At 41.4% G+C, this 24424-nt stretch overlaps 1 protein-coding gene across 6 annotated transcripts in view; it reads right to left on the minus strand.

Annotated features, from left to right (window-relative positions):
- The window catches only part of raver2 (ribonucleoprotein, PTB-binding 2), an 87287-nt gene extending 70208 nt beyond the window's left edge, over positions 1–17079 (minus strand). For 2 of the 6 annotated variants that reach the window (XR_009789309.1, XM_061778798.1), the window contains exon 1: positions 16632–17071. Coding sequence is in view for 4 of the 6 variants with exons in the window: in XM_061778798.1 (XP_061634782.1) it covers positions 16632–16910 (279 nt within the window). In the remaining 2 variants the exon portion in view is untranslated. Of the gene's footprint in view, positions 1–16631 lie in introns of all 6 variants that reach the window. The other 4 variants (XR_009789310.1, XM_061778801.1, XM_061778802.1 and 1 more) reach the window with 4 other exon arrangements.
- Between the last annotated feature and the right edge of the window lie 7345 nt (positions 17080–24424).

The raw sequence follows: 24424 nt of genomic DNA on the forward strand, positions 1-24424 counted from the left end.
CGGCATTCAATACCATCATCCCTCAACAACTGATCTACAATTTGGAACAGATGGGGCTCAACACTTTGATGTGCAAGTGGCTGCTGGACTTTCTGACAGGGAAACTGCAGGCAGTATGGGTCGGCAGCAACACATCCAGCACCATCACTCTGAGCATGGGGGCCCCTCAAGGTTGTGTGTTGAGTCCCCTCCTCTTCACCCTGCTGACCTATGACTGCACACCGACATACAGCTCCAACAGCTTCATCGAGTTTGAAGACGACACAACTGTGGTGGGTCTCATCAGCTACGGGGATGAGACAGACTACAGGAGTGAGGTGAATTACCTAGCCGTGTGGTGCACAGACAACAATCTCTCCCTAAATGTGGGAAAAAAACAAGGAGATTGTTGTGGACTTGAGAGCGCACTCCCAGCATGCTACCCTGAACATCAACGGTGCTGCGGTGGAAAGAGTGCGCAGCACCAAGTTCCTGGGAGTGCATATCACCGAGGACTTCTCCTGGACCAACAACACCACATAACTGCCCAAGAAAGCTCACCAGCGTCACTACTTCCTGCGCAAGCTGAGAAGAGCCAGAGCCCCGACCCCCTTCATGTGCTCGTTCTACAGAGGGACCATAGAGAGCATCCTCAGCAACTGCATCACTGCATGGTACGGCGCCTGCACCGCATCCTGCCACAAGACTCCCCACCGCATAGTGAGGGCAGCTGAGAAGATAACTGGAACCTCTCTTCCCTCCCTGCAGGACATTTACAGCACCCGCCTCACCCGCAAAGCCCTCCGCATAGCGGGAGATGCCACCCATCCATCACACAGTCTCTTCAGTCGGCTGCTATCAGGGAGGAATCTGCGGGGTCTGAGGGCCAGGACTAGCCGATTCAAAGAAAGCTTTATTCATCAGGCTGTCAGGAATCTGAACTCTCTGTCCGCTCTGCCCCCTCTACCTCTTCTGTCCTCTGTCCACCTGAACTCTGAACCCCCACAAACATGCACGTGCACACACATATACACACACACACACACACACACACAGACTCAGGGTTGCACCAGCCACTTTAGAAGCATTGGGGTTTTGTCATCTAATTTGTACGTCTTATTTGACTTGGTTTTCTGACCTTGACTATGTTGCACACGTCAGCTGATCATTGATATTTGCACATTCAATTAATACATTTTATTCTGTATATACCTTAGTTTTATTTATCTTTTTATATTGACATTATTATTTGTACTCTTTTGTAGCACCGCAGGCCCTTGAGTACCGTAATTTCAATCCTCTGTATCTGTTACGCATATAGAAGAATTGACAACAAAAGCACCTTGAACCTTATTTTCTCTTGTGTATTCATAGTTGGTCTCTGACCAAGCAAAAAATATATTTTGTCCTTATACTTGATTTTTTTCGATAGAATTGTCAGTGGAATACTCTATTACTAATTGCAGCACTACTGGATGCAAATCATTTTTTTTTTTTTTTTTTTTTTGTCCTGTTCGGCTGTAAGGTCAAGCAGAATGGAAAATCTGTATCCCTTTTATGCCGGAACAGTTTTACTGTGTCACAGTGGAGTTTTTAAGCTTCCGCTGTGGTATTATAATTGAGGTTTATTGAGAATCAGACTTGATCAGTCGAACAGAACAAAGTTTTGAGAATGGAGAGACAAACAAAGAAAAAAGACAAGGCACTAATTGTAAACAGGATGAGAGAAGTAAATCATTACATTATCTACAACAATGAAACGTTAAATATGAGTGTTACATGGGGCTGTAGTGCTACACCCTGCGAGGGAAGGACAGGACAAGATAGAACAGGACAAGGACAGGAGAAGAAGGCTGCAGGACAAATTAAATTCAGTGGGGTTTGTCTTTAACGTTATTGGTCATGATCAGATTGTATGAAAATGACCCACTAACACACACACACACTTACCCCCTTGTTTGTGGTTGGTACCCTCCCACTCAACTCAACTTTGGAAATTGGCGGAACGACAGCATACCTTCGTCTTATGCAAAGCTAAAACTTGTACTTGGCATCACCTGCCAACTTCAGAAAAGTTGAGAAATAAATGGCTTCAAATTATTTTGGAAGAAATTACCAATTACCATACCAGAATCATGCTGTGTTCTGCACCTTTCGCGGAGGATGACTTCTAAACTTCATGGAGTACAGCAGGGGGTTTGAATCAAAGTTGTCTTTGAAACCTGGAACTGTGCCATCACAAAGGTAGTAACCCACCTCTCCACAAGTACTTTTAGATACACGAGAAAATCATATTCTAAAAGTAATATTTAACTACAAGTATATATATATATATATATATATATGAGTGGTTTGTCTTCTACAATGGTTACCAATCAGAGCAAAGTTGATTTTCATATTCAAATTGAGGAGCAGCGCGACATCAATCAGGGCAAAATTTATTTATATATCAAATATTAAAGATTGTTAATTGTTGTCTTATCTGCCAAGCATTTTGGACAGACTAGAATAGCTTGAAAAAGGGCATCCTGGGCATTTCCAACCCAAATTATCTCACAAACCCAATAAAAGTACATCAAAGATTATAAAAATAAATAAAGTGTAGCATGGGACCTTTAACTGTCATAATATGCATTTTGGTTGACTTTGATTAGATTTAGTTGGTGTCATGTTTTGTCAAGTTGGTTCTGTCAGAGTTTGTGGTTTTGGTGGCAAGGCAAAAAGGTGGACCACAGTGCTGGGTAAACAGGGAGTCAAGGCAGGGTGAATCTAAAATAAATAAATAAAGTTGCAAACAAGGCCCACAGAAAAATCTAAATACTAATTTAACAAGAGTCTAATACTAGATTCCAAGTTATAAAGAAACACTAAGGTTAAACTCATGACATAAAACATAGCGAGAGAACTGTGACTGCAAACCATGATGATTTGACAAGGACTGAAAGAAACCAGGAAACTAAATACAAGCAAACTGACGAGACAACGAGGAACACCTGGACAAGACACGAGTGGCTCAAGGGAGCTGACACAAGGTTACAGGGCTGATGAGAACAGGTGAAGACAAAACCCAAACGAGCAGACAAGACATGAACATGTAACAAGAAAAATTGACAAAAAATGACACCAACTTGAAAAAAAAGTCAGTCAAAACAGATCATGACATTAACAAATTCATGCTACTCATGAAGTCCTCATAGTCTGCTGTTGTTAGTCGTCCAGTCTTCTGGAAGCTCCTACTGTCCACCAAGAGCCTGTCTCAGCTCTTCTCGAAAAGCCGCCCACATAGTTCTCTGCTGTGCCTTTGTCTTTTTAATCTTCCTCCCCACCACCAGAGTCCTCTTATACACCACCATCCTATGCTGTCAAGCCACACTCTCCTCCACCACTACCTTACAGTCAGTAACCTCCTTCAGATTACATCGTCTGCACAAAATGTAATCCACCTGCGTGCTTCTACCTCCGCTCTTGTAGGTCACCCTATGTCCCTGCCTCTTCTGGAAAAAAAGTGTTCACTAAAGCCATTTGCATCCTTTTTGCAAAGTCTACCACCATCTGTCCCTCCAAGTTCCTTTCCTGGATGCCGAACATACCCATCACTTCTTCATCACCCCTGTTTCCTTCACCAACCTGTCCATTACAATCTGCACCAATCACGACTCTCTCTCTCTCCGGGATGCTCAGAACTACTTCGTCTAGCTCCTTCCAGAATTTCTCTTTCACCTCTCGGTCACATCCTACCTGTGGGGAATAGCGACTAATCACATCATAAATAACACCCTCAATTTAAAGTTTCAACCTCATCACTCGATCTGATACACTTTTCACCTCCAAGACATTCTTAGCTAACTCTTTCTTTAAAATAACCCCTACACCATGGTAAAATAATTTGAACCCTGCCCCTAAACTTCTAGCCTTACTGCCTTTGCACCTGCTCTCCTGGACACACAATATAGCAATCTTTCTCCTAATCATCATGTCAACCAACTCTCTGGCTTTTCCTGTCATAGTCCCAACATTCAAAGTCCCCACATTCAGTTCTAGGCTCTGTTTTTTCCCTCTTTCTGCCTAAGAACCCACTTTCCACCTCTGCTTCATCTTGGACCCACAGTAGCTGAATTTCCACAGGAGCCCTGAAGGTTAACGGTACTGGTGGTTGACGTTAACCCGGGCCACGACTGATCCTGTATAGAATTCTTTGGAGGAACCCTCATATTTATTAGGTTTTAAGCCAGATGCCCTTCCTGACGTAAACCACTCATTTACCCGGGTCAATACGTAAGTGGTGGCTCAAGACACCGGCGTAGTGGCCCCAGTCCACCGTTAATGTCATGCCTGGTAGCAGCTGACCTTCATCATGAGATCCTCCGGATGATAATGTAGACGAAGGTAACTCGTTTGCAGCTAGGATTAGCTACATTTTGCGATCAAACAATTGCCCCTTCTCCTCTCCTTCAATCCTTGTTACAGCAACATAATTTAGTCCCACTAGTTCAGATTACAATGTAAAGTGTTGCCAGTACTGATTTGAATTTTCCATTTCCAGCTCATCCATTCTGCAGTAATGCAACATCCGCGAGTCGAACGTCTTTTGGGATTGCGACGAAGAAAACTAATGTTTTTTTTTTACCCTTGCAAAACATGTCACCAATAAAAAGTATTCTCTAGTAATCGTATGTATTTTTTAAAACGTACAGTTGATGCATCCAGCAGACGTTCGACTCCCATTCCAGTACGCAGCGCAAACAAAAAAGGGAATTGAAAGCTTTGTTTTTTTTCTCCACGTCAAACTACAGCAATTTCAACAATGTATTTTCATAGTAATGGTTATGTTTTTAAACTGCACAGGTTGTGCTTCGAGCAGAAGTAGGGACTGGTTTCAAGGACAATGGCAAACACACAAGATCATATTCACAAGAATAAAATCCAGATGTGGGTAGGGTTGGGCATCATTTGAATTAGAGCGATTCCGGTTCCGATTCCAAACAATTCTTGATTCAGATTCTTTCAGGGGGCTGTAATGTTTCAGCTAAAAGCTAAATATAGCATTGTTAAAATTTTTATTTTAACAATGTTATATAGCTTCCACTTCATTCTCTTTCATCACGTCAAATGGTTTATATGTGTAAGTTTTAACTTGACTTCTTGTTTTAAACTGGTAGCCTTTTATTTTGAAGGGTACGCACCGGAACTCGCCATTTTGGCACGAAAAGTAACTTCACACGGCACCGTTTTTTTTATTTAATGGATGGAACCAAATGCTATAAAACGCTGATACCTTTTCCTACCCACCGATGAGGCACAAGGTTAGTGTTTGTGATACTGTGAGACAATGTTTATGTGAATTTTGTACCAATTCATTGTGCTGTTAAATTGCTACGCTGGTTTTAGCCCAATGTTAAGCCTTTTTTTTTTGTCATCAGCGCTTACGTTGGTTTGAAGACTAAAATAAATGCTGAAAATCATCAGTGCAAAAGTGCAAGCAACCGTTTACCTTGTTAGCTGTCTCAATGTTGGCATAGACATATTTTATTGTTACACTCACCCAGTTGACAGAGTTGACTTCACTGAAGCTCTGCGCAGTGTAGGCTGAGGCTCAGAGCGCGTCAGACGCTACACATCGTGAAAGGCTCCTTTGCACAATATAATCTTAGTCCAAGTGTTGTACTAAGGCGACTGGTAATTCATTTTAACAAAATTAAGACACACTTTTGTTAACCGCCGCCTCCGTTGGGCACAAAGCACGTCATCAAGCGCGTTCTTCTTCGTTGCTTTTCGCCGATTCTTTGTTGCTTTTCGCCACTTCGTCTTCGCGGCTGGAGGACTTGGCATCGAAACTGGGAACTGACATTTTTAAATTTGAACGGTTCCGGGAGAACCGGAACGTTAGTACCGATTCCATTCGGTTCTCGATTCTCGATGCCCAACCCTAGATGTGGGTAAAACCTTGCTAGATTTTATGTGCAAGGTACTAAAAACCTGGACTATTGAGCAAACGGTGGAGGAGAATTACAAGGAAGACAGTGCAAGAGTGCAAGTGTGGGAGCCCCATTGGTCCATGCATTTTTGTCTAATGTAAATTATGTCCATAGTTATACTTGTAAATAAATTATTGTTCCGTCAAAAGTACTTTCTCAGTGTTGTTTTATGTTCAGATGTTTGAGATTTTCACTAAAGAAAAAAAAAAATACTGGTGTCAAAGTCATTGTTCTGCTTGATTTGTTTGCTTTCACCAAAAGGCTGTTTTCTCAGTTCTTTTTCCTTCAGAAACAGATTTACCTGAAACTAGCCTATATTTGACTGCTGATTACTAAACAATGGTAAAACTAGAGACAAACCTTTTTCTCTGATGAAAGAAGAGAGTCTGCTCTTTCGTTTGGTGGCTTTGGTTTTACATAGTCATAGTACACAATATTCTGTGGGGCTTGAAAAATGAGGGAAATTGCTTGAAAATGCCTAGCAGTCTGGGGGTTCCCTGCTCAGGGAACGGCTGGCAGTGAATGAGTTAAAAAGTTGTTTTTTTTTTTTATTTATTATTTATTATATTTATTTAATCATATTTCCCCTTCAAATCAGTTAGGCTAGGCTGTCGCCCACCCCTGCCTGTGACTGCACTGATAAGCGTCAAACAATGGATGGATGGAGGTCCAACATTTATAATATGCATTGCTTTAATTATTAACTGGTTATTTAGTCAAGACTATTCACACTTCTCTTGTTACACTACAGTATATATTTCTTACTAAACCATGAAAAACATTTAGTTTGATATAAGCCGTTCCCTACGATTGACTGCCTACCAGTCCATAATCTAGCCCATCTTTTTACCAATGTCAGCTGGGATAGGTTACAGCTCACCTGCGACCCAAAAGAGGACAAACGGAATAAAAAAATGGATGGATGATATGAGCCTAACATGTTCTTTTCACGAGTGTGCTTCACAACTGAATGTTCCAACAAGGAACAGCAACGACTACCGCCCCCCACAGGATGCTGGCCAAATCGCCCATATCAGAAACAGTCCCTGAAAACGTAACACACAGAGTGCATCTCATGTATCGGACTATGCAACTCTCCTCGCTCCTTGATGTGTTACCCGCGACCCGGAAGTTGATCTCACACTGCCATAATTATCGAGGATGTTAATTCTCTTAAATGTGCTCAGAGGAACAAGGTTTGAGGATACTCCACGGAGGAATTATAATCAACAAACCACTCATCCTATACTGTAATTTACAGTGAATTTACTTCTTACCAGGGACATATCCTAGGTTACAAATAGCCATACACCTGCTGGATTGTAAACAGAGCAGGACTTCAAATTAAATAGTGCTTATTTGGAGCACTACTTAATTGTGAAATGACTTGGGCTGGTTCATAGATAAGTGTTTAAGAATACCCTTTCAATATACAGTAAAAGACATTAAAAAGACTGTGAGCAAACTGGCAGTGAAGCTTCCAACCATAAAAGTTAAATAGCCTCTTGTAGTGTTTCATGATCAAACACCAAAGCAGCAAGGGGAGCACGATGTACATCAACAAGTACAATTCACCATCCATTAGAACCATTTTTGGTGGTTTATAACGGTCACACAAAGCATTACACACATTACTAAAATGTCAAATTAAGTGTTCTTGCTTGGAAATGGTCACTGCATAAACATAGATTGAAAACATGGATAAACATTGTTGCAAAGGCAGTTCCTCTAGCTATAAACCACTTTAGATGATAAATGGTGTCGTAGTTGTAGATTTCTAGGTGTGCTGTCCCAAGTTTTAAACACAATTTTATTCAGGATGAGCAGATACACCCAAGTGCCATGCACTGGCGACAAGTTACAGTAAATCAATCAAAACATGGCTTTTATATGGTTGCTGGTTTCCCACAAATTATTGGAACTATAGAATTATTTTCTGTAAGTCAGTAATGTGTTTGTAGCAATGTGAAAAGTGGCCAAATCTTTGTGGAATTTTCTAAAAATAAATAAATAAAATGGGGCCTTTCAGGGTGAGTATTGACATTCCTCGTCAGTTAGGTATATTCCTTGAGACTCAGCGAGTGTTAATAGAAAAGTCGTGTATCATTGACTTTTAAGGCAGTAATACAACGTAGAAACTTGTGATTTTACAAGCAGACGCGACTTTCAGCGTCGGCCGAGTACTGCTCAGTACGCTCTGCACGGGACAATACGGACTTATGGACCGAGGGTTTTCGGTACGCGATTTATATTGCATTGACGCTGTCTTTGTGCGTGCCTGTCGCGCGCTCACCCACTCACTGTTGTAACAGTTGTTACAGCTTCAAAGTACAGTTCACGGACACGCTAAAACTTAAGACCACTTACATGAGTGGAGCATTTAAAGGACAAGAATTTGAAGAAATCTCCGGTGTGGATTAATATTGGTTTCACCATTGATTAGAAAGATGAGGAAGTGAAAATTGTAAACACTTTACAATGTTACTTGAAACATGTCTCATACTTTTTAAGAAAACAAAAGCAATATGACCAAGTTTCTCCTGTGCTCATTCTTTTTGATAATTCATGTCAAACTTTCTCAGCTCGGTTTTTATTGTATCATGACCTGTGGACCGTTCTTTGAATAATAAATGATAATAATAATTATTATTACTCTGAATCATACCTTTGCATAATGGGGAGATTTAGTGATGTCATTACTTAAAATCTATTAAAGATAAAAGCTTCAAATGTTCAGAACATTTGCATTATACTTTTCTTAATGCAAATTAAAAAAAGAAAAAATCAGCCATTTATAAGGACTAGTTCTCAAGATATCTATCGATCCATCCATTTTCTGAGCCGCTTATTCTCACAAGGGTCACGGGAGTGCTGGAGCCTATCCCAGCCATCATCGGGCAGGATGCGGGGTACACCCTGAACTGGTTGCCAGCCAATCGCAGGGCACATATAAACAAACAACCATTCGCATTCACATACACACCTATGGGCAATTTAGAGTCTTCAATTAACTTACCATGCATGTTTTTGGGATGTGGGAGGAAACCGGAGTGCCCGGAAAAAACCCACAAAGGCACGAGGAGAACATGGAAACTCCACACAGGCGGTGTGTTTCATGAGGTGGTATCTGTAGACAACTTAAGTGTGTCAGGTAGTGCATTCCTGCAGAATGGCATATTTGTATGCAAGGGCAGACTAGCGTACATGGAGACCAGGGATATCCCCGGTGGGACCGGGAAGTATAGGGCTACAGGCATCGGCCAACAGTTTTGTTGTCCACTGGAGGGGGTAATGTCGTGACTCGTGGGCCCATTGTTGTGATAGGCTATAATGTACGTACCTGTTTTCGCCTACTACTGTCTATGCTGAGCCAATCAAATTACAGCCATGTGTTTATGTCCAGGCCGTTGTGGCTCAGTATCACCTGTCGATCACTCTACAGGTAACGGTAGTACAACCTGTAGATGGATATTAAGCCCGCCCGACCATAGTTAACATGGACAAGAAAAAAAAAACAACACTTCAAAATGAAAAGGTGGTGCTGGGAAGTTGAGGGATTAAAAAAAATAAAAATTCCTTGTGGAAGTGGCAGCCATCAGAAAGTTATTTCGCGGTCGTTTGAGTTTGGCTACTGCCACACAGGAGTCCATTGCCAGCACAAGAGCTTGACCCGCAACAGCTGGATATCATCAAACACCAAAGACCTAGTGATATAATTGTAAGTTATGTTTTAAACTTTGTGATGCTTTAGGTGGAAATGTTTATTTGGCTAACAGTAACTTGCTCCTCCTCGTGTTGGCTGCCCGGGCCTACGTTTCACAGAGTTCAAAATTAGCATCGTTCAATGACCAAATGTTTTCTATAGTTGTCAACCTGCTTACTGATAATGTTATTTTCTGGTTGAATTCTAGCTGTTATTGTCTTTGAGCTGACTCTGCTACTAAATTAATATTAATTACTAAATAGCTTATAAATGTCTGTACATGCCCCCATCCTAACATGAGATCATCAGCAACCACAACAATCAGTAATTTTATTCTAAAGTGTGTATTAGGCCTGCACAAGAGGAAAAAAAATTCAATATTGCAATATGAGTCCTGATATGATAAATAAACGTGTATAGCTACAAGTTACAATATTTTACCATGTCTTAATTCACTTTATTTATCTTAGTTCAGGTTGTCTTGGAGATAAGTTTAGTGTGCATGATGTCAATATCTCTAGATGAACATTTGATAAAATGTGCAACCTTATTGTCTATGTGTCTAGCTTAAGGAAGCCAAATATCCTTACATTGTCTCATGTACATACTGTACTGCAACTAACTTTTTAATGTTGTTGCACCGGTTAAATAGTATAATTACCAATACTAATTAGGGCTGAACAATTTTTAAAAAATAATCTAATTGCATTTTTTTATTCCTCAGTGTTGCAATTTAATATGTGACTATTTTTCAAGGTCCTCTTCCCATGTATTTCTTAACTGACTAAGCACTGAGTTGAGGTCTTTTAAGCATTCACTATGACAGCTTCACAAAAAAAAGTGGCTTTTTCACTTCAACTTTTCATGTTTAATGAAACAATTAAATGTAAATGTGGATTGCACTTCTTAAGCACTGAACTTATCTAGACACTACATAAAATAAATAAAATATACATATATAAAAAAAATAAAGCCTACTCGCTGACCAAAATGAACCAGAATTAAATATTCTTTAGGTCTTCGGTTATACAAAAACCCTCATATATTTTAAACTGTAGGATTCCACTTTCCCCAAGATTGTGCATACTTGGCGACTTAAGCATAATTGACCTCCCTAATAAATATTCACAATCATTACTTGTCGCGTTAGCTACCGCGAAGAAAACAATTCTATTAAACTGGAAAAGCAAACAAGCTATTAATATCAATCAGTAGCAAGATCTCATCATAGAATATATTGCGTGAGAAAAAAATATCAGCAGAACGAAAAAATCTATTACACATATATGTAGACAGCTGGTCACCTTTCCTCAACATGCTAAATCTAGACTCTTGATTCCTTTGTCTGAGTAGGGTGCCATCTGACATTTGACAATAGCAAGACTATTTTCATAAGTGTGAAAGTAAACAATGGAATTCTATATTCTTTGTTGTCGAAGTTGTTGTTTTATTATTATTCTATTTATTTATTTTTATTTTCACACATTTTAGATCAGTTTGCATGGTGAAAAGACACATGCATGCTGTGGGGATCTTCTCCCCTTGTCCCTGTGTTTGCTGTTCCGGAGTCTGTGGGGGCGGGACTTTTTTTTTCACTCCTTTCTGATCTCGGGGGTGGGGGGGAACCACTGGGGTGACCTCCTGGAGAGTAGAGGTGGTGTGATGGTGACTCGCCCATGTTCCGTGGGTGCTGGGGCAGTGCCGGCTGGCACCCGCCTGGGTCCCCCGCTCTGGCTTCTGGTGGGGGCGGTGGGGCCCCACTGTCGCTCCTCGGGCCTGCTTCCTCCTCTTCTTTCCGTTCCTTGCGTCCCGCTGTGGTCGCCTCTTCCTCTTCCTGTGAGGGAGTCCTCTGTGGGCTGTGGGGCCTGCTGTGGGGTTCTTTTCCTTGCCTAGTTTGGGGGGGGTCCACCTCCCACGCTCAGGGGCGGGTAGTGGGTGCTGGCGGGGGGTGGAATTGGTGCTGAGGGTCTGTGTGGGATGGCCCTCTTCGTCGGTGGTTGTCCGGCCTATTGGCCTCGACCTGCGGGAGCCAATGGCTCTTAATCACTCACTTAGCACACACTCACACCATTCACTGTATATATTTCTCACTAATCACATCTGGGCACATAAACATATCAAAGGCTTCCTGGGGGACTGGTACGGGATCGGGAGGGTGTGGGTATCGGATTGGGTTTGAGCACGTCAGTGCTGTTTCCCGGTCCGTGCGCCCTGCCCCCCGCCCTTCCTGCCCCCCTGGATTTTAAATGCATCACACACACTCCCCATGTTTTAATGCACCACATACACCTATCTCCGTGGGGGACAATGGGTCTTGGGTGAGTGGGGGGGATATGGGGGGGGTCGGCTGTTAGGCAGCAGTGCCTGGCAGCCCTGCCCGCACCCCCTCGGCTCTCTGACCTCTCCAGATTTTAACCACACCACACCACTCGAGGGGGCACTGATACACTGGGTAGGGCTAATGACTGTCAGTCGGGGATAGACCTCGGGCTGGGCGGGGACTGGCTGCATCGCGGGCCCTGCGGGTTGGGGGCGTCTGGCTCTCCTGGGGGTGGAGGGGGGGTGGGGTCTGGCGGGGCGTATGGGGCGGTGGGTGGGGTGTGGTGGTAGGCTTGGGCGGTGGGATTGGGCCCCTGCGGCCACTGCATGGCCGGTTGTCCTGGCGCCTCGGTGGGGCCGGTGGACCGCCATGGGTCCCTCGGTGTGGGACATCTCCCGTCTGCCGGGCTGCTCTCGGGTGGATCCCTGGGCCTGTTTCTGCCCTTCGATTGATTGGGTGGGGTCCTCAGCCGCCGCGGTGCGGCCACAGCAATTACAGTACACTTCTGTCAGTCTTTGTGCATGTAATATGGTATCAAATCACTTGCATGTATCCGCAGGCACACACCCCTAGGACTATTTTCACTTTTATAATTTACATAATGCCACCACACTTAAGTTGTACAGGCGGGTTCACGACCCTTGTCCTGTATGCACCTTCTCCTGTACTTGTCATGTTCTATCTTGTCCTGTCCTTCCCTCACAGGGTGTAGCACTACAGCCCCATGAAACACTCATATTAATGTTTCATTGTTGGAGATAATGTAATGATTTACTTCTCTCATCCTGTTTACAATTAGTGGTTTGTCTTTTGTCTTTGTTTCTCTCTCCCTTCTAGAAACTCTGTTCGACTGATCAAGTCTGTTTCTCAATAAACCTCAATTATAATACCACAGCGGAAGCTTAAAAACTCCACTGTGACGCACAGTGAAGCTGTTCCGGCAAAAAAGGGTACATGTTTTCCATTCTGCTTGACCTAACAGCCGAACAGGACAAAAAAAAATAATCATTGCAAAATTGTCAATTTGAATTTGATTATTTTTTTCAGACCTAATATTCATCTCTTTTCCAGTATGAAGATGATCCAGCTGTGGACAGAGTAGAGGATCTCAGGCAAAGTACTGCTATCGTTATGGTGAGGCTGATGATGGTAATACTTTAGCTTGTTTGCTTTTGAACCATATGCACCAACTCATGCACTAATACCAAATACTTACATCTTTATATTGTATTTGTAGTAATGGAGTTCTAGTGATTTACTAACTTACTACTACTTTTTTTTGTAGTCTGAAGATTATCCTGCAGACACTGATCGCCAAGACCATGATATCAGTGATCATGATTTAGTCAATACTTCTGCACAGGATGTCATGTCAGTAAAACTTCAATAACGTGTATACCCATATTTTGTTGTCTCTCAATCATAGGTCAGTATGCATGTTCCAGAGGGGACTCCTGAGAGGACTGTGATCCTCAACTTGTCTACATTTCAGTGATTGTCAAAGTGTGGTATGGGTACCACTAGTGTTACGCTGGCTCCCTCTATTGCACAGGTGTCAAACTGGTGACCCGGGGGCGAGATCCGGCCCACCACATAATTTTATTATTATTTTTTATTACATGTGTACCTTGCATCTCTTCTAGGACCAGTAAAAGTAAAATCTGAATAAGAGAAATTGAGTAAATGAGCCTTGTCTGTCAGTCAGTGCAAGACAACCAGTAAACAAAGGGAAAGAGAATAAGAAGCAACTGAGCGTGCGGATAGTTGCTTGCCAGGGCTTTCATAAACGGTTTCTTTTTATGCATTTCAACACTCACAGCATCACAGTTTTGTTTTGTGATTGCAACTCATCGATTGAAGTTGCATTTCAAATGTGTACTCACACCTTATATAATTCTCCTTGGTGTGTAAATGGTAGTCCTTACTCTGTTCCTTTCATCTTTGTTTATATTTTTAGTTTTAGTTTTTTTGAGGTTATTAACTACTCCATGAATTATGGTCCAAAAGAGCATAAAATTTATTTATTTATTTTACATGTGCCGTGGCCAGAAGGTTCGCTCCCAGCACAGTGTCCTGAACGTGTACTAGATGCCAAGAGTCAGGTCAGTATATCAGAGGGAGGCTAGAGGAGGATAACAGCCCAGCGACAGAAATACTATCTGCTGTTTTGTGCATGAAAGAACAGAACAAACATGTACAGTAAAGGGAATAAAGCTTTCACTCATGGGGCAGCAGGTATAAGTGAATAGCAGACAAAGTCAGAAAGAGGATATTCTCTCCATCAGAGAATTTACAGTATACGACGGTGATAACATCCTTCCATAGATTGATAAACTCACGGAGGATTTTGTTAATGATGCTGGTTTTCTTCTTCTACGTACGACTAATGCAAGTCTCAATGTCAATCCTTATATCAAATTTTGATGATGGTAGAGTGGAATGTTTTTGTTTGGTTTTTGCACAGACTCCCACCACACACCAATAGAACTGCCTAGCTCACTACCCTGTCCTGTCCCGTCCAGTCCTGCCTTATCCTGTCCTGTCTGGTACTTGTTGCATCCCTTCACAGGCCACCAGGCCACATACAACACAATCCATCTCATACGAAACATTACCATTTTCATATATTGTCTTGTACTGTTACTGTTTTGTTGTTTTTGCACTATTCTCTCTTTTCTCTTTGTCTGTCCCCTCTCAAACCTTGTACTGACTGATTGCATTTCCAATACAGTATATACCCATTCCTATACAAATAACCACAGAGAGAGTAGGCAGTATAAAACTCCCCAACAGCAAAACTGTTCCGGCAATCCATACAGATCCACTATACTGCATGACCAAGCAGCTGAACAGGACATGTAGAGGTGGAAAGGCAGCGAGAGAGAGAGAGAGAGTGAGTGAGTGAGTGCGTGAGTGAGTGAGTGAGTGAGTGAGAGAGAGAGAGAGAGAGAGAGAGAGAGAATGTGATCTTGTTCCAATTAAGAGAACTTCAGCCAGCCAGTCAGTAAGTCATAGCATCAAAGATGGGCCTACTCCTTTAAATATTTGGATAGATACTGCATACAGTATGTGCACATTCAGCAGGGCAGACATGCCACTCTGCTCAGGCTGCCGACACATACAGTATCACAATGGTTCTGACACACTGACATAGTGGAGAATGCAGAGAAAGAAATTCTCCTTCATCCAATCCCGAGTTTTTATCGGAGCACTTTTTCTTCTCATGCACTTGAAACAAAACTGCATGGATCAGCACAAATCCCAGTACACTATCTCAGCAAGGTTTGCATGCTGACATCCGACGGAAAGAATATTTCATTTCATGAAATGTACGACAACAATCAAAGCTGTGAGATCAAATGGGCGTAATTGTGGCATACCAACACAATCAGAATTCCAGACATTCATTTCACATCAAGAATGTGGAGCTAAAGCAAGGATGGGCAAAGCATGGCTCAGGGGCCACATATGCCCCACTTTACATTAGTAGTATTAAAGAATCCTGTAGTATTTACTTTACATTTACATTAATTTTGCTATGTTTTTGTCATAAAATTGGTAAATAAAAATATGTTTATTAATTTATATTCTGGCGGCACGGTGGACGACTGGTTAGAGCGTCTGCCTCACAGTTCTGAGGACCGGGGTTCAATTCCCGGCCCCGCCTGTGTGGAGTTTGCATGTTCTCCCCGTGCCTGCGTGGGTTTTCTCCAGGCACTCCGGTTTCCTCCCACATCCCAAAAACATGCATTAATTGACAACTCTAAATTGCCCGTAGGTGTGAATGTGAGTGCAGATGGTTGTTTCTTTGTATGTGCCCTGTGATTGGCTGGCAACCAGTTCAGGGTGTGCCCCGCCTCCTGCCCGATGATAGCTGGGATAGGCTCCAGCACGCCCGCGACCCTAGTGAGGAGAAGCGGCTCAGAAAATGGATGGATGGATGGAATTTGTATTTCTTCAATGTTAAGTAATTGGTTAACCGATAAACTGTAAATAAAGTATGTAGCCTATTACACTTCAGCTCATTTGATCAGATAATTGGTTAATTAAATATAACAAAAATTATTAGTATTATTTAATATACCTAATACAATTTTAAAACTGTAAATGAATAGTTATTTTATTGCTAACATAAATTATGTTACATATTACCTTTTTTTTTTTAAATACCTAATTTGACACTGACCTGGCCCATTTGTCTATTTTCAAAATCAAATGTGTCCATTGAGCATAAAAGTGTCCCCACCCCTGAGCTAAAGGCTTAGTTCACCATAGGCGGATTTGTTGTTTTAAAAATGACAGGAGCCTGCCTCACATATGAAATGGAAGCCTAATTAATGTACATTACTGGCATCGGTATCTAAAAGGTGGTTGTCATTTTATGGTGAAGTTACAGAGGCATTTTGGACAAACAGTTTTGATCAGTGAAGCACTTCTCAGTATCAGACAAACATTTCCGCGTCACAAAATCTCAGCGTATAAATGTGTACAATACTGATCGAGACTGACATCACGTAGGCTACTCCCGTGAACTAGTTGGACTGAGAGCGTAAAGGAAACTATTACGCACGCAACCAGACATATTGTATGGCCAACTTCAAGCGCACCGCTCTACTTTGACTTTGCCAGATGAAAACTTTCCAAAGTAACGCACCTGGTTAGTCGTGTCGGGCGGGAGGTTCTTAATGAGGATTTTGCGCCTGTTGCTGAGCTCCTGGCGAGTTTTCGCGAGCCTCTCCTCTATCTCCTCCGGCTCCAGTTCGGGCAAGTCACGGAGGCTTGTCCACGGCTCCGAGGGCTGCGCTCCCGCCGCCGCCGCCTCTTCGTCCTCCGGCTGCTGGCCCTCGGGGCTGTTCATCCCCGGGGAAAGTACATTCTCCCGGGCTCGAGAGGAGTGGACGCTCGGCGGCTGGATGGATGACGCTGCCGCCATTTTGGATGTGTGAGAGCAGAGTGAGCTGGACGAGCGAGAAGCAGCGAGCAGGTGGGAAGTGTGTGTGTGTGTGTGTGTGTCTGTGTCTGTGTCTGTGTGTGTGTGTGTGTGTGTGTGTGTGTGTGTGTGTGTCTGTGTCTGTGTGTGTGTGAGACAGACGAACAAAATCGGCTAACTTGCTAAACAGTACTGTATACCCAAATTGCAAACGTTCGACAGCAACGGTTCTCAAACTTTAAACGCCAAGTACCATCTCCAAAAATTCCTTATTTGCTCTCCAAGTACCACCGTAATGAACAACATTCAAATACAGGAGCACAGTGTCTGAAAACAAACATTTATAAATGATTAGACGCAAATGCAAAAATCTATGAAAAGTTAAATACAACTGAAATCTACTTAACAAATGTAGTGTACTGGATTATTTTTTTTTTTAAATGCAGCATTTAATTGAGTAATTCAGTCACATACCAAAAGAGGGAGCCTGCGTACCACACTTTGAGAACTTAGCCATTATGTGCAGTATACGCAACAACAAAATTAACACCCAAAAAAAAGAAAATATTCCTGCTGCCATTATTCACAAATGGAAGATAAAGGTTTTACTATTTCATTTCAGGTACATTTGTAATGAAGAACCATTTAGGTATGATGTGGTACGGCTACAACCGACTTAGGAGTTTAATTCGTTCCGTGACCAAGTTCTTAACTCAAATTACTCATATCAAGTCAATTTACCCCATTTAAATGAATTGAAATGCTATTAATTCGTTCCAGCCCGCCCAAAATAAATTTACTTATTTGTGCTGCATGTTTTGATTAAAAAAATAGCCCTACATTGTAGATCAGAAATTAAAAACATGATACAGCACAATAAAAGAGAGTATTGAAAAATAAACTGGTTTTATGAAATGTAAATAAGACAAAATTCACACACACACACACACACAGGAACTACAGTGACTTGTCCTTCACCTGTACACTCAAAAAAGTATGTAATTTTCAATTACACATGATTAAAATGTGGTAAACTGATGTAATTTCCCCCCCTTTTCCTAAAAAAAATAAACGCAATGCATGTTAGTTCCACACATTTGTGCAACCAATGTAAAAAAAAAAACAGTACAGAAAATGGATGAATGGTTTTACTCCTTCCACATGCTTTAAACACATTAAAACCTAATATAATTTCCTAAACATAATTGATTTCCACATTTAAACCTATTCAAACACACTGAAACATAATAAAGCATACTTTACTTTTTAAACACATTGTAAATGTCATCTTACTTATTTCACGTGACTCATTTCCGATATGACTTCACTGCAAAATCTTACCGAGTGAATTTATTTTATTTCTAATGAAAACACCTTGTACTTATTTTAAGACAGTTTTGACTTTTTCCAAAATTTTCAGCATGCCAAAAAGACTTGTTTTCAGATATAGTTTTAAGATCTGATTTTAAGAATCTTACCAAGTCCATTCATACTAGTTCCATTGGCAGATGTTTTTTCAATTGATCAAACAAGACAATTTATCCTAATAAAATAAGTGAAAAAAATGGCAATGGAACTAATAATAATTATAAAAATGAATAATAATACATTTTATTTAAAGGCGCCTTTTTTGCAGTGTTTACAAACCGAACGTGAAACAACTTGCATGCCCAAATACCCAAACTGCACAGAAATGATTCGGCAAGTAAACCTGACACAGACACAAAATATGCAAGTGAATTGCCAGTTTCCCATCTGAAGACCTGCCTTGAAGCACATCACTGACACCCCCAAGTTCCCCAATGCATTATTGTAGGCAGCCCCCTCACTCTTACTTATCCCCATTATTGCATTGCCGTATAATGTTTTGTCTCCGTGTGTGTGTGTGTGATTTATGTCGTTGGAGCATATTTAAACAGGGGTGAGGTCTTCTTAATCCTTTGGACCAATCTACAGTAAAAACATCAATGCACATTTTATACAATGTTGGAGACAAAAATATCACTGTGGTGAAGCCCAATTGACACATTTCCTCTAGTACCTGGAAAACACTGGAGCCTCCTGTTTGCCTTTGTGGATAATGTGACTATGAATGGTTATGTGCTTCTCTCCTCTCTATCCATGTCATCAAGTGAATGCCAACCTAACAGCCAACCGAGCATGCCTGCCCACGGAGGGTGGAAAGCTGCTCCTGGCAAACATTGGGAACACTGCTTCCCCGCAGAGTCCTCACAATGCCTGTGTAGCTTCTGCAGGCTGCATGAGCATCTGACAGACACAAAAACACTGTATAATCATACATTCACACTCACGTATTCCCACTAACATGTCAGGAAACACAAGTCAACCCACTTAGAAAATTCCCGAGCACGATTATACCCTGGTCTATTACAAGATATTGAAATCAAAGCCCATCTTCAAACCTCCATGTTCTCCCTTGCCATCTGTGTGCAGTGTTTCTTGGCAGATAGGGGGCCAGACAATCACAGTTGTTGGTGGGTGAAACTGATCCCATGTTGCCAACTAACTGAACTGTGTTTGGATTGTTTTGAAGAGGGGGGCCAGTACAGTCCAGAGAGCAATGATCAACTTACAGAGGTATTAAAAGGCATTTCAGCCATGTTTCCACAAAGACGTACAAATTAGTTTGGTTCACCATCATACTGATTGTGACAGTTAACACCAATTTGCTTTGGTTTCCATAGCACATTGTGTAGGCGGAATTGGGATACCTGCGTGCACGACAGCATACAACTCACTAATGAACAAAGCAAAAGAGAAATGTGACACGGTACAGCGATACATGCTGACACCATCTTTAAACAAGAAAGATTTTTTAATGTTCTCTTTTTTTTTTTGCATTTCATCGTAACAAAAAAGGGACAATTCTCTATCATTCAACTGATGACAGTGTATCTGGCTCCACCCTACACTAGTGTACCCAGTCAAAGGATGCTGAAAATTGTGTTGGTACGGGTATGATATTTTGGGACTTTTGACAATGGAAAAGCAACAAAATGGCTGTTGCAAGTGTTGGGTGGAATCCTTTCAGCCCCAAAAACATTACTTTTCAGGAAACAAAAAAAAAACAGCTACAGTTTGCTAAGACATTCACATTGGAATCTCAAAGAGAGCATGTGGGCACTGATCAATAGTATCCATTTGTCAAAAAATATGAACTGGACCAAATTTGTATATAGGAGGTTTCCTCTCCACGACAGCCATATCATACGCAACTTAACTTATTGCTTAGTTATTGTTAATCTTGTAATTATAAGAAATCAAAGATGGTATGTTTTTCTCATTATGAAACTTGTACCCATCCATCCAGGAGTACACCTTGGACTGGTCAGCTGCCAATCAATCACATATTTTGCCCTCTAAAAGATTGTAAACACCTAAAAAAAATTATAATTTGTGTTTGAACTATCAGTACAAATACTGGTATCTTAACCAATTTGAAGACCTTTCGTCTTGAATTGCGTGTGTCAGGATTCAGAAATGTGAGGTACGCTATTTGGAGATGCTTTAGTTTGGGGAACTGACACGTCTGCATATGGGTGCAATATTTATCAGGGTTGTTGATAAGGAGATTGATCTATATTTATTTTTCACAATTTAACATACAATTACAGTTTCTATGTGTCTTAATTACATGTATGGAACATATTTTCATCAAAATGTCCCAAGGATCAAGAATTACAGACATATTTTAACATCATATTTTTTGCCGTGGTCAGCTCATTTTAGGGGTCAATCTGTCTCATGCAGTGAACCAGCCGTCATCACGGCCCATATACTGCTGGACAAATGGCCAGCACAGCTTTTGTCGATTGACAACTAGAGGGTTAGATGGTGCCGGGCGATTGCAGGTGTTTGGCTGTCTTCTCTTCCATGTCGTTTGGGGTTAAGTGCACGTTGCTTGCTTCTACCAACAGAAGCAGAGCCCAGAGTGTGAAATACAGTAAATCCCTACTCTGGCGCCGTTCACCTTTCACGCCCCAGCAACATGGTGGATTTATAAGCGATTGTTTTTAATAGTTTTTTACAGAATACAAGCTAGTCCAATTTTAGAATTGGAAAAAAAGAAGAGGAACAAGAAGAAGAGGCAGGGAATGTCTGCAACTAAACTCCGCTAATATTGTTTTCTAGCAGATCTTTGTCATTATACAGTATGCTTTGGTTAAACAGTTGGTTGTTTATATACAATGTTTACATTTTTGGGTTTTATGTGTCAGTTTTACAGTAAACTCCAACTGGGAGTGACAAATACAGCTTGTAGCAAGCACAGTTTACCTCTTATTTAAAGAACTGCGAGCATGAGTCTTCTTATTTTTGTTTCCTCAAAGTGATATTATACAATAGTGTTGCATTTCTTGACAGCAAGAGAGTGAGAAGAGGCGCTAAGGAGCACTTTAAAAAGTGTGTTTTAATAAGTTTAAATATGTTTAATATGCATGCAAGGGTTAAAAGTTTAAAACTATCTTAATAAATATATCATGGTCTCTATATTTCATATTTTCGTAGGTGGGTCTGGAATGTATTCCCTACAAAAAACGGGGCTTCTCTGTATAAGCATTTTTATTCGTAGAGGCAACGGTTCACGTGTATGTGGCACACGGACACAACCCCCCCACCGCCCCCCGTACCTGCTTACGTTGTCAAAGTCAGCAGTGGCTAATTAACCTCACCCCTCCTCCCACACACGCACTTAAAGTGAGTGCCTACAGAGATTCCATTGGCATTTGTGAATGCAGCGTTTGATTACTAGAATTACATTTGTCGATGAATGTAGCGGTGATGCACATGAAATCAACAAACACAAATACCCCCCCACCTACATGTAAACACATTATCCGAACATTATTACTTCAGTATTAGAAACTAATACTGGAAACACTGTTAGCTAAAACTAATCTGAGTCAAAACTGCAGCTCTGCTTAGCTTGTGGCCTTGACATGATAATTCTTCAGCCGGCGTGTTTAAGTGGTTTCTTTCTCTCTCGAACTTCGGCAACCCTAGCTGATCATGATGTCTCAGTGGAGGAACTCTGTGTGGGGTAAATATGTTGGCGGAAGTACAGCATGGTTTGCTCACAGAAACATTTTAACAACTAGGCCATGCTCGTAACTAGTTTAAACTTGGTGGGTGGCAGGCACTCCATAAACACCTATTTGTATACAAGACATTAATAAAAAGTCTTTTTTTTTTCTTTCAAAATATGTCACCTTTAAACTACATTCACGTCTTACCGCTTGGCAAGGTCTCCTTTCTCTTAAAGGTCGCATATTTTGCCAAACCAACTTTTACTAGTATTTGGGATGTATTATCGTCCTTATGGTGCCTCAGTAAACATGAGAAATATGAATTAAAATTGTCCATGCATTCCTGAGTTCCAGATGTTTTTCTGCCGAGAGGCCTGAAATCAGGTCATTAAAATTTCCCGAGCTTATCTACGTCACTAGCGAAGACTTCCGCCTACCTCTCCGCTCATGAGTAGCTGTCAGAGGGGCTTTTTCTGGACCCTCGTATGAGGTGGGTTTTTTTTTTTAAATTAAATTGACACTTATACTAAGTCCATGTTAGAGAGTCACTCTATGGAGGTCTAAATAGCCAAAATATGGGCCCTTTAACAAAAATCATATACTGTATTAGACTTTACACTGGTCTGATCGGCCTTATCGGTATCTGCTGATATTTAGCATTTTATGCTGATCGGCTTTAATGTCATAATTATCCGATTAATGACATTGCCATCGTGTAGAGTTGAATCCAAAAGCTAGTTTATTTTTAGCCTCGTCGGGTGTCTTTTGACGTAGTACTGTAAATATCTGACGGCCAATAAAGTTATTTAAAAAAAAACATGTCGGCAGTGTGGGACAGACAACACATCTGAGACAGACAACACGTAATGCCCGGATCAGACTACAAGACAAATTTGCTCTTTCACGACTGCACTATGCCAGACAACTGCAATAAAATCTTGTATTCCTATACCACTGCGTCCCGTTTTTTACGATCATTGGGCTTTATCTTGTCAACTCAAATGGGACCGGATACACTCATTACCGTGGCAACGACAACAGGAGTGGATCGCGCCGACTGTATTATTAGAGCAAAATGGGGAAAAAATGTGTGTTAGTGGTCACCGGTGCTCAGGAGAGGAAAGGACGTTCGTTTAAGGCTTGCTTGAGGTATGTTCCCGTACTAAGAAAACGTTATGCAGCCTAGCAAGCTAGTGCCAGCACTAACGGTTGTGCGTAAACATGCTGCCGTTCTGTCGAATCATGCTCTAAAGTTTCTGTGTCGGTGAAGTAATTGAATTACAATAAAGTAATTGAATTACAGTAATTTAGCACCCATTATTTCTGTCATGTTGTAATGTTGGTTTGACCTGACTGATTAGAATACACGATCTGACTAGAGCAGTGATTTCCAACCTTTATGGAGCCAAGGAACATATTTTACAATTGAAAAATCTCACGGCACACCAACAAACGAAAATGTCACAAAAAGTGGATACATTAATTACTGTATTTACTTCCTGCCATCTAATAGAAGACCATTCATTTGTTCTGTCTGTCACGACGCCTCACTGGGATAAATAGAGGAACAAAGATACATTATTTATTGAGCAATTAAATACACAATTATATACAGTAAATGAACAGGTCATTTAAATAGACACATCGCTCCATCTTGTGATCGGTTATCGGTTCTTTAAACTTGGTGATCGGCCCCAAAAATCCTGATCGTGTAAAGCCTATACTGTATGCTACAATCACATCCAAATAGGATATTAAACAGCAACATCCTATGTGAGTGCTGACAGATTGGGGGACATGAATCATTGAGTAGTTGTTCTCTGACAAGAAGGCAAGGACTTGTCTGTCACACAGGCTGATTTTTGAAATGCATGAATCCCTCCTTTCAGTGTTTAACATAATTCTGATGAGACAAACACGCTGTCCCTAGGCACGCGCCCACACACACACACACACACACACACACACACACATAACAATAAAACAATACGAACTGCAAAACCACCTGAAGCTGCTCTAAATCATTACCTAAACTGCATCTTTGTAGGTGTTTGGACAAATTAAACGCTATACAGTGTGTGTATATATGTATATATATATATATATATATAAAGGGATATATACTGTAATTGGCATATGCTTTACAAATGAACTAGAAAAGTGATGTTAGTCCCTCACCAATTTTATAAACCAGAGCCCTGTCGGTGTTTGAGCCCGTCAGCCATTGATTCGTTGCGTTTCGAAGTGGGTGGGCGTAAAGATAGGAAAATGCTCGCTGGGACTGAGAGTGTGCAGGCGTGGGTGAGCAGAGTGGCGGAGTGGCACCTGGTGGGCGTCGGGGGCGGGGGTTGAGAGAAGAAGAGGGAAAGAGCCCGGGGTGAACCCTGAGTGGCAAAGTGGTTCTTGCACGTAGGAGTTGATGGCTAACGTATCCGAGCGTCTACATCCACTGTGGTTGTGTCGGTGTGAGTG

The sequence above is a fragment of the Phyllopteryx taeniolatus genome, chromosome 7, assembly GCF_024500385.1.
Source record: "Phyllopteryx taeniolatus isolate TA_2022b chromosome 7, UOR_Ptae_1.2, whole genome shotgun sequence".
Taxonomy (NCBI): Eukaryota; Metazoa; Chordata; class Actinopteri; order Syngnathiformes; family Syngnathidae; genus Phyllopteryx; species Phyllopteryx taeniolatus.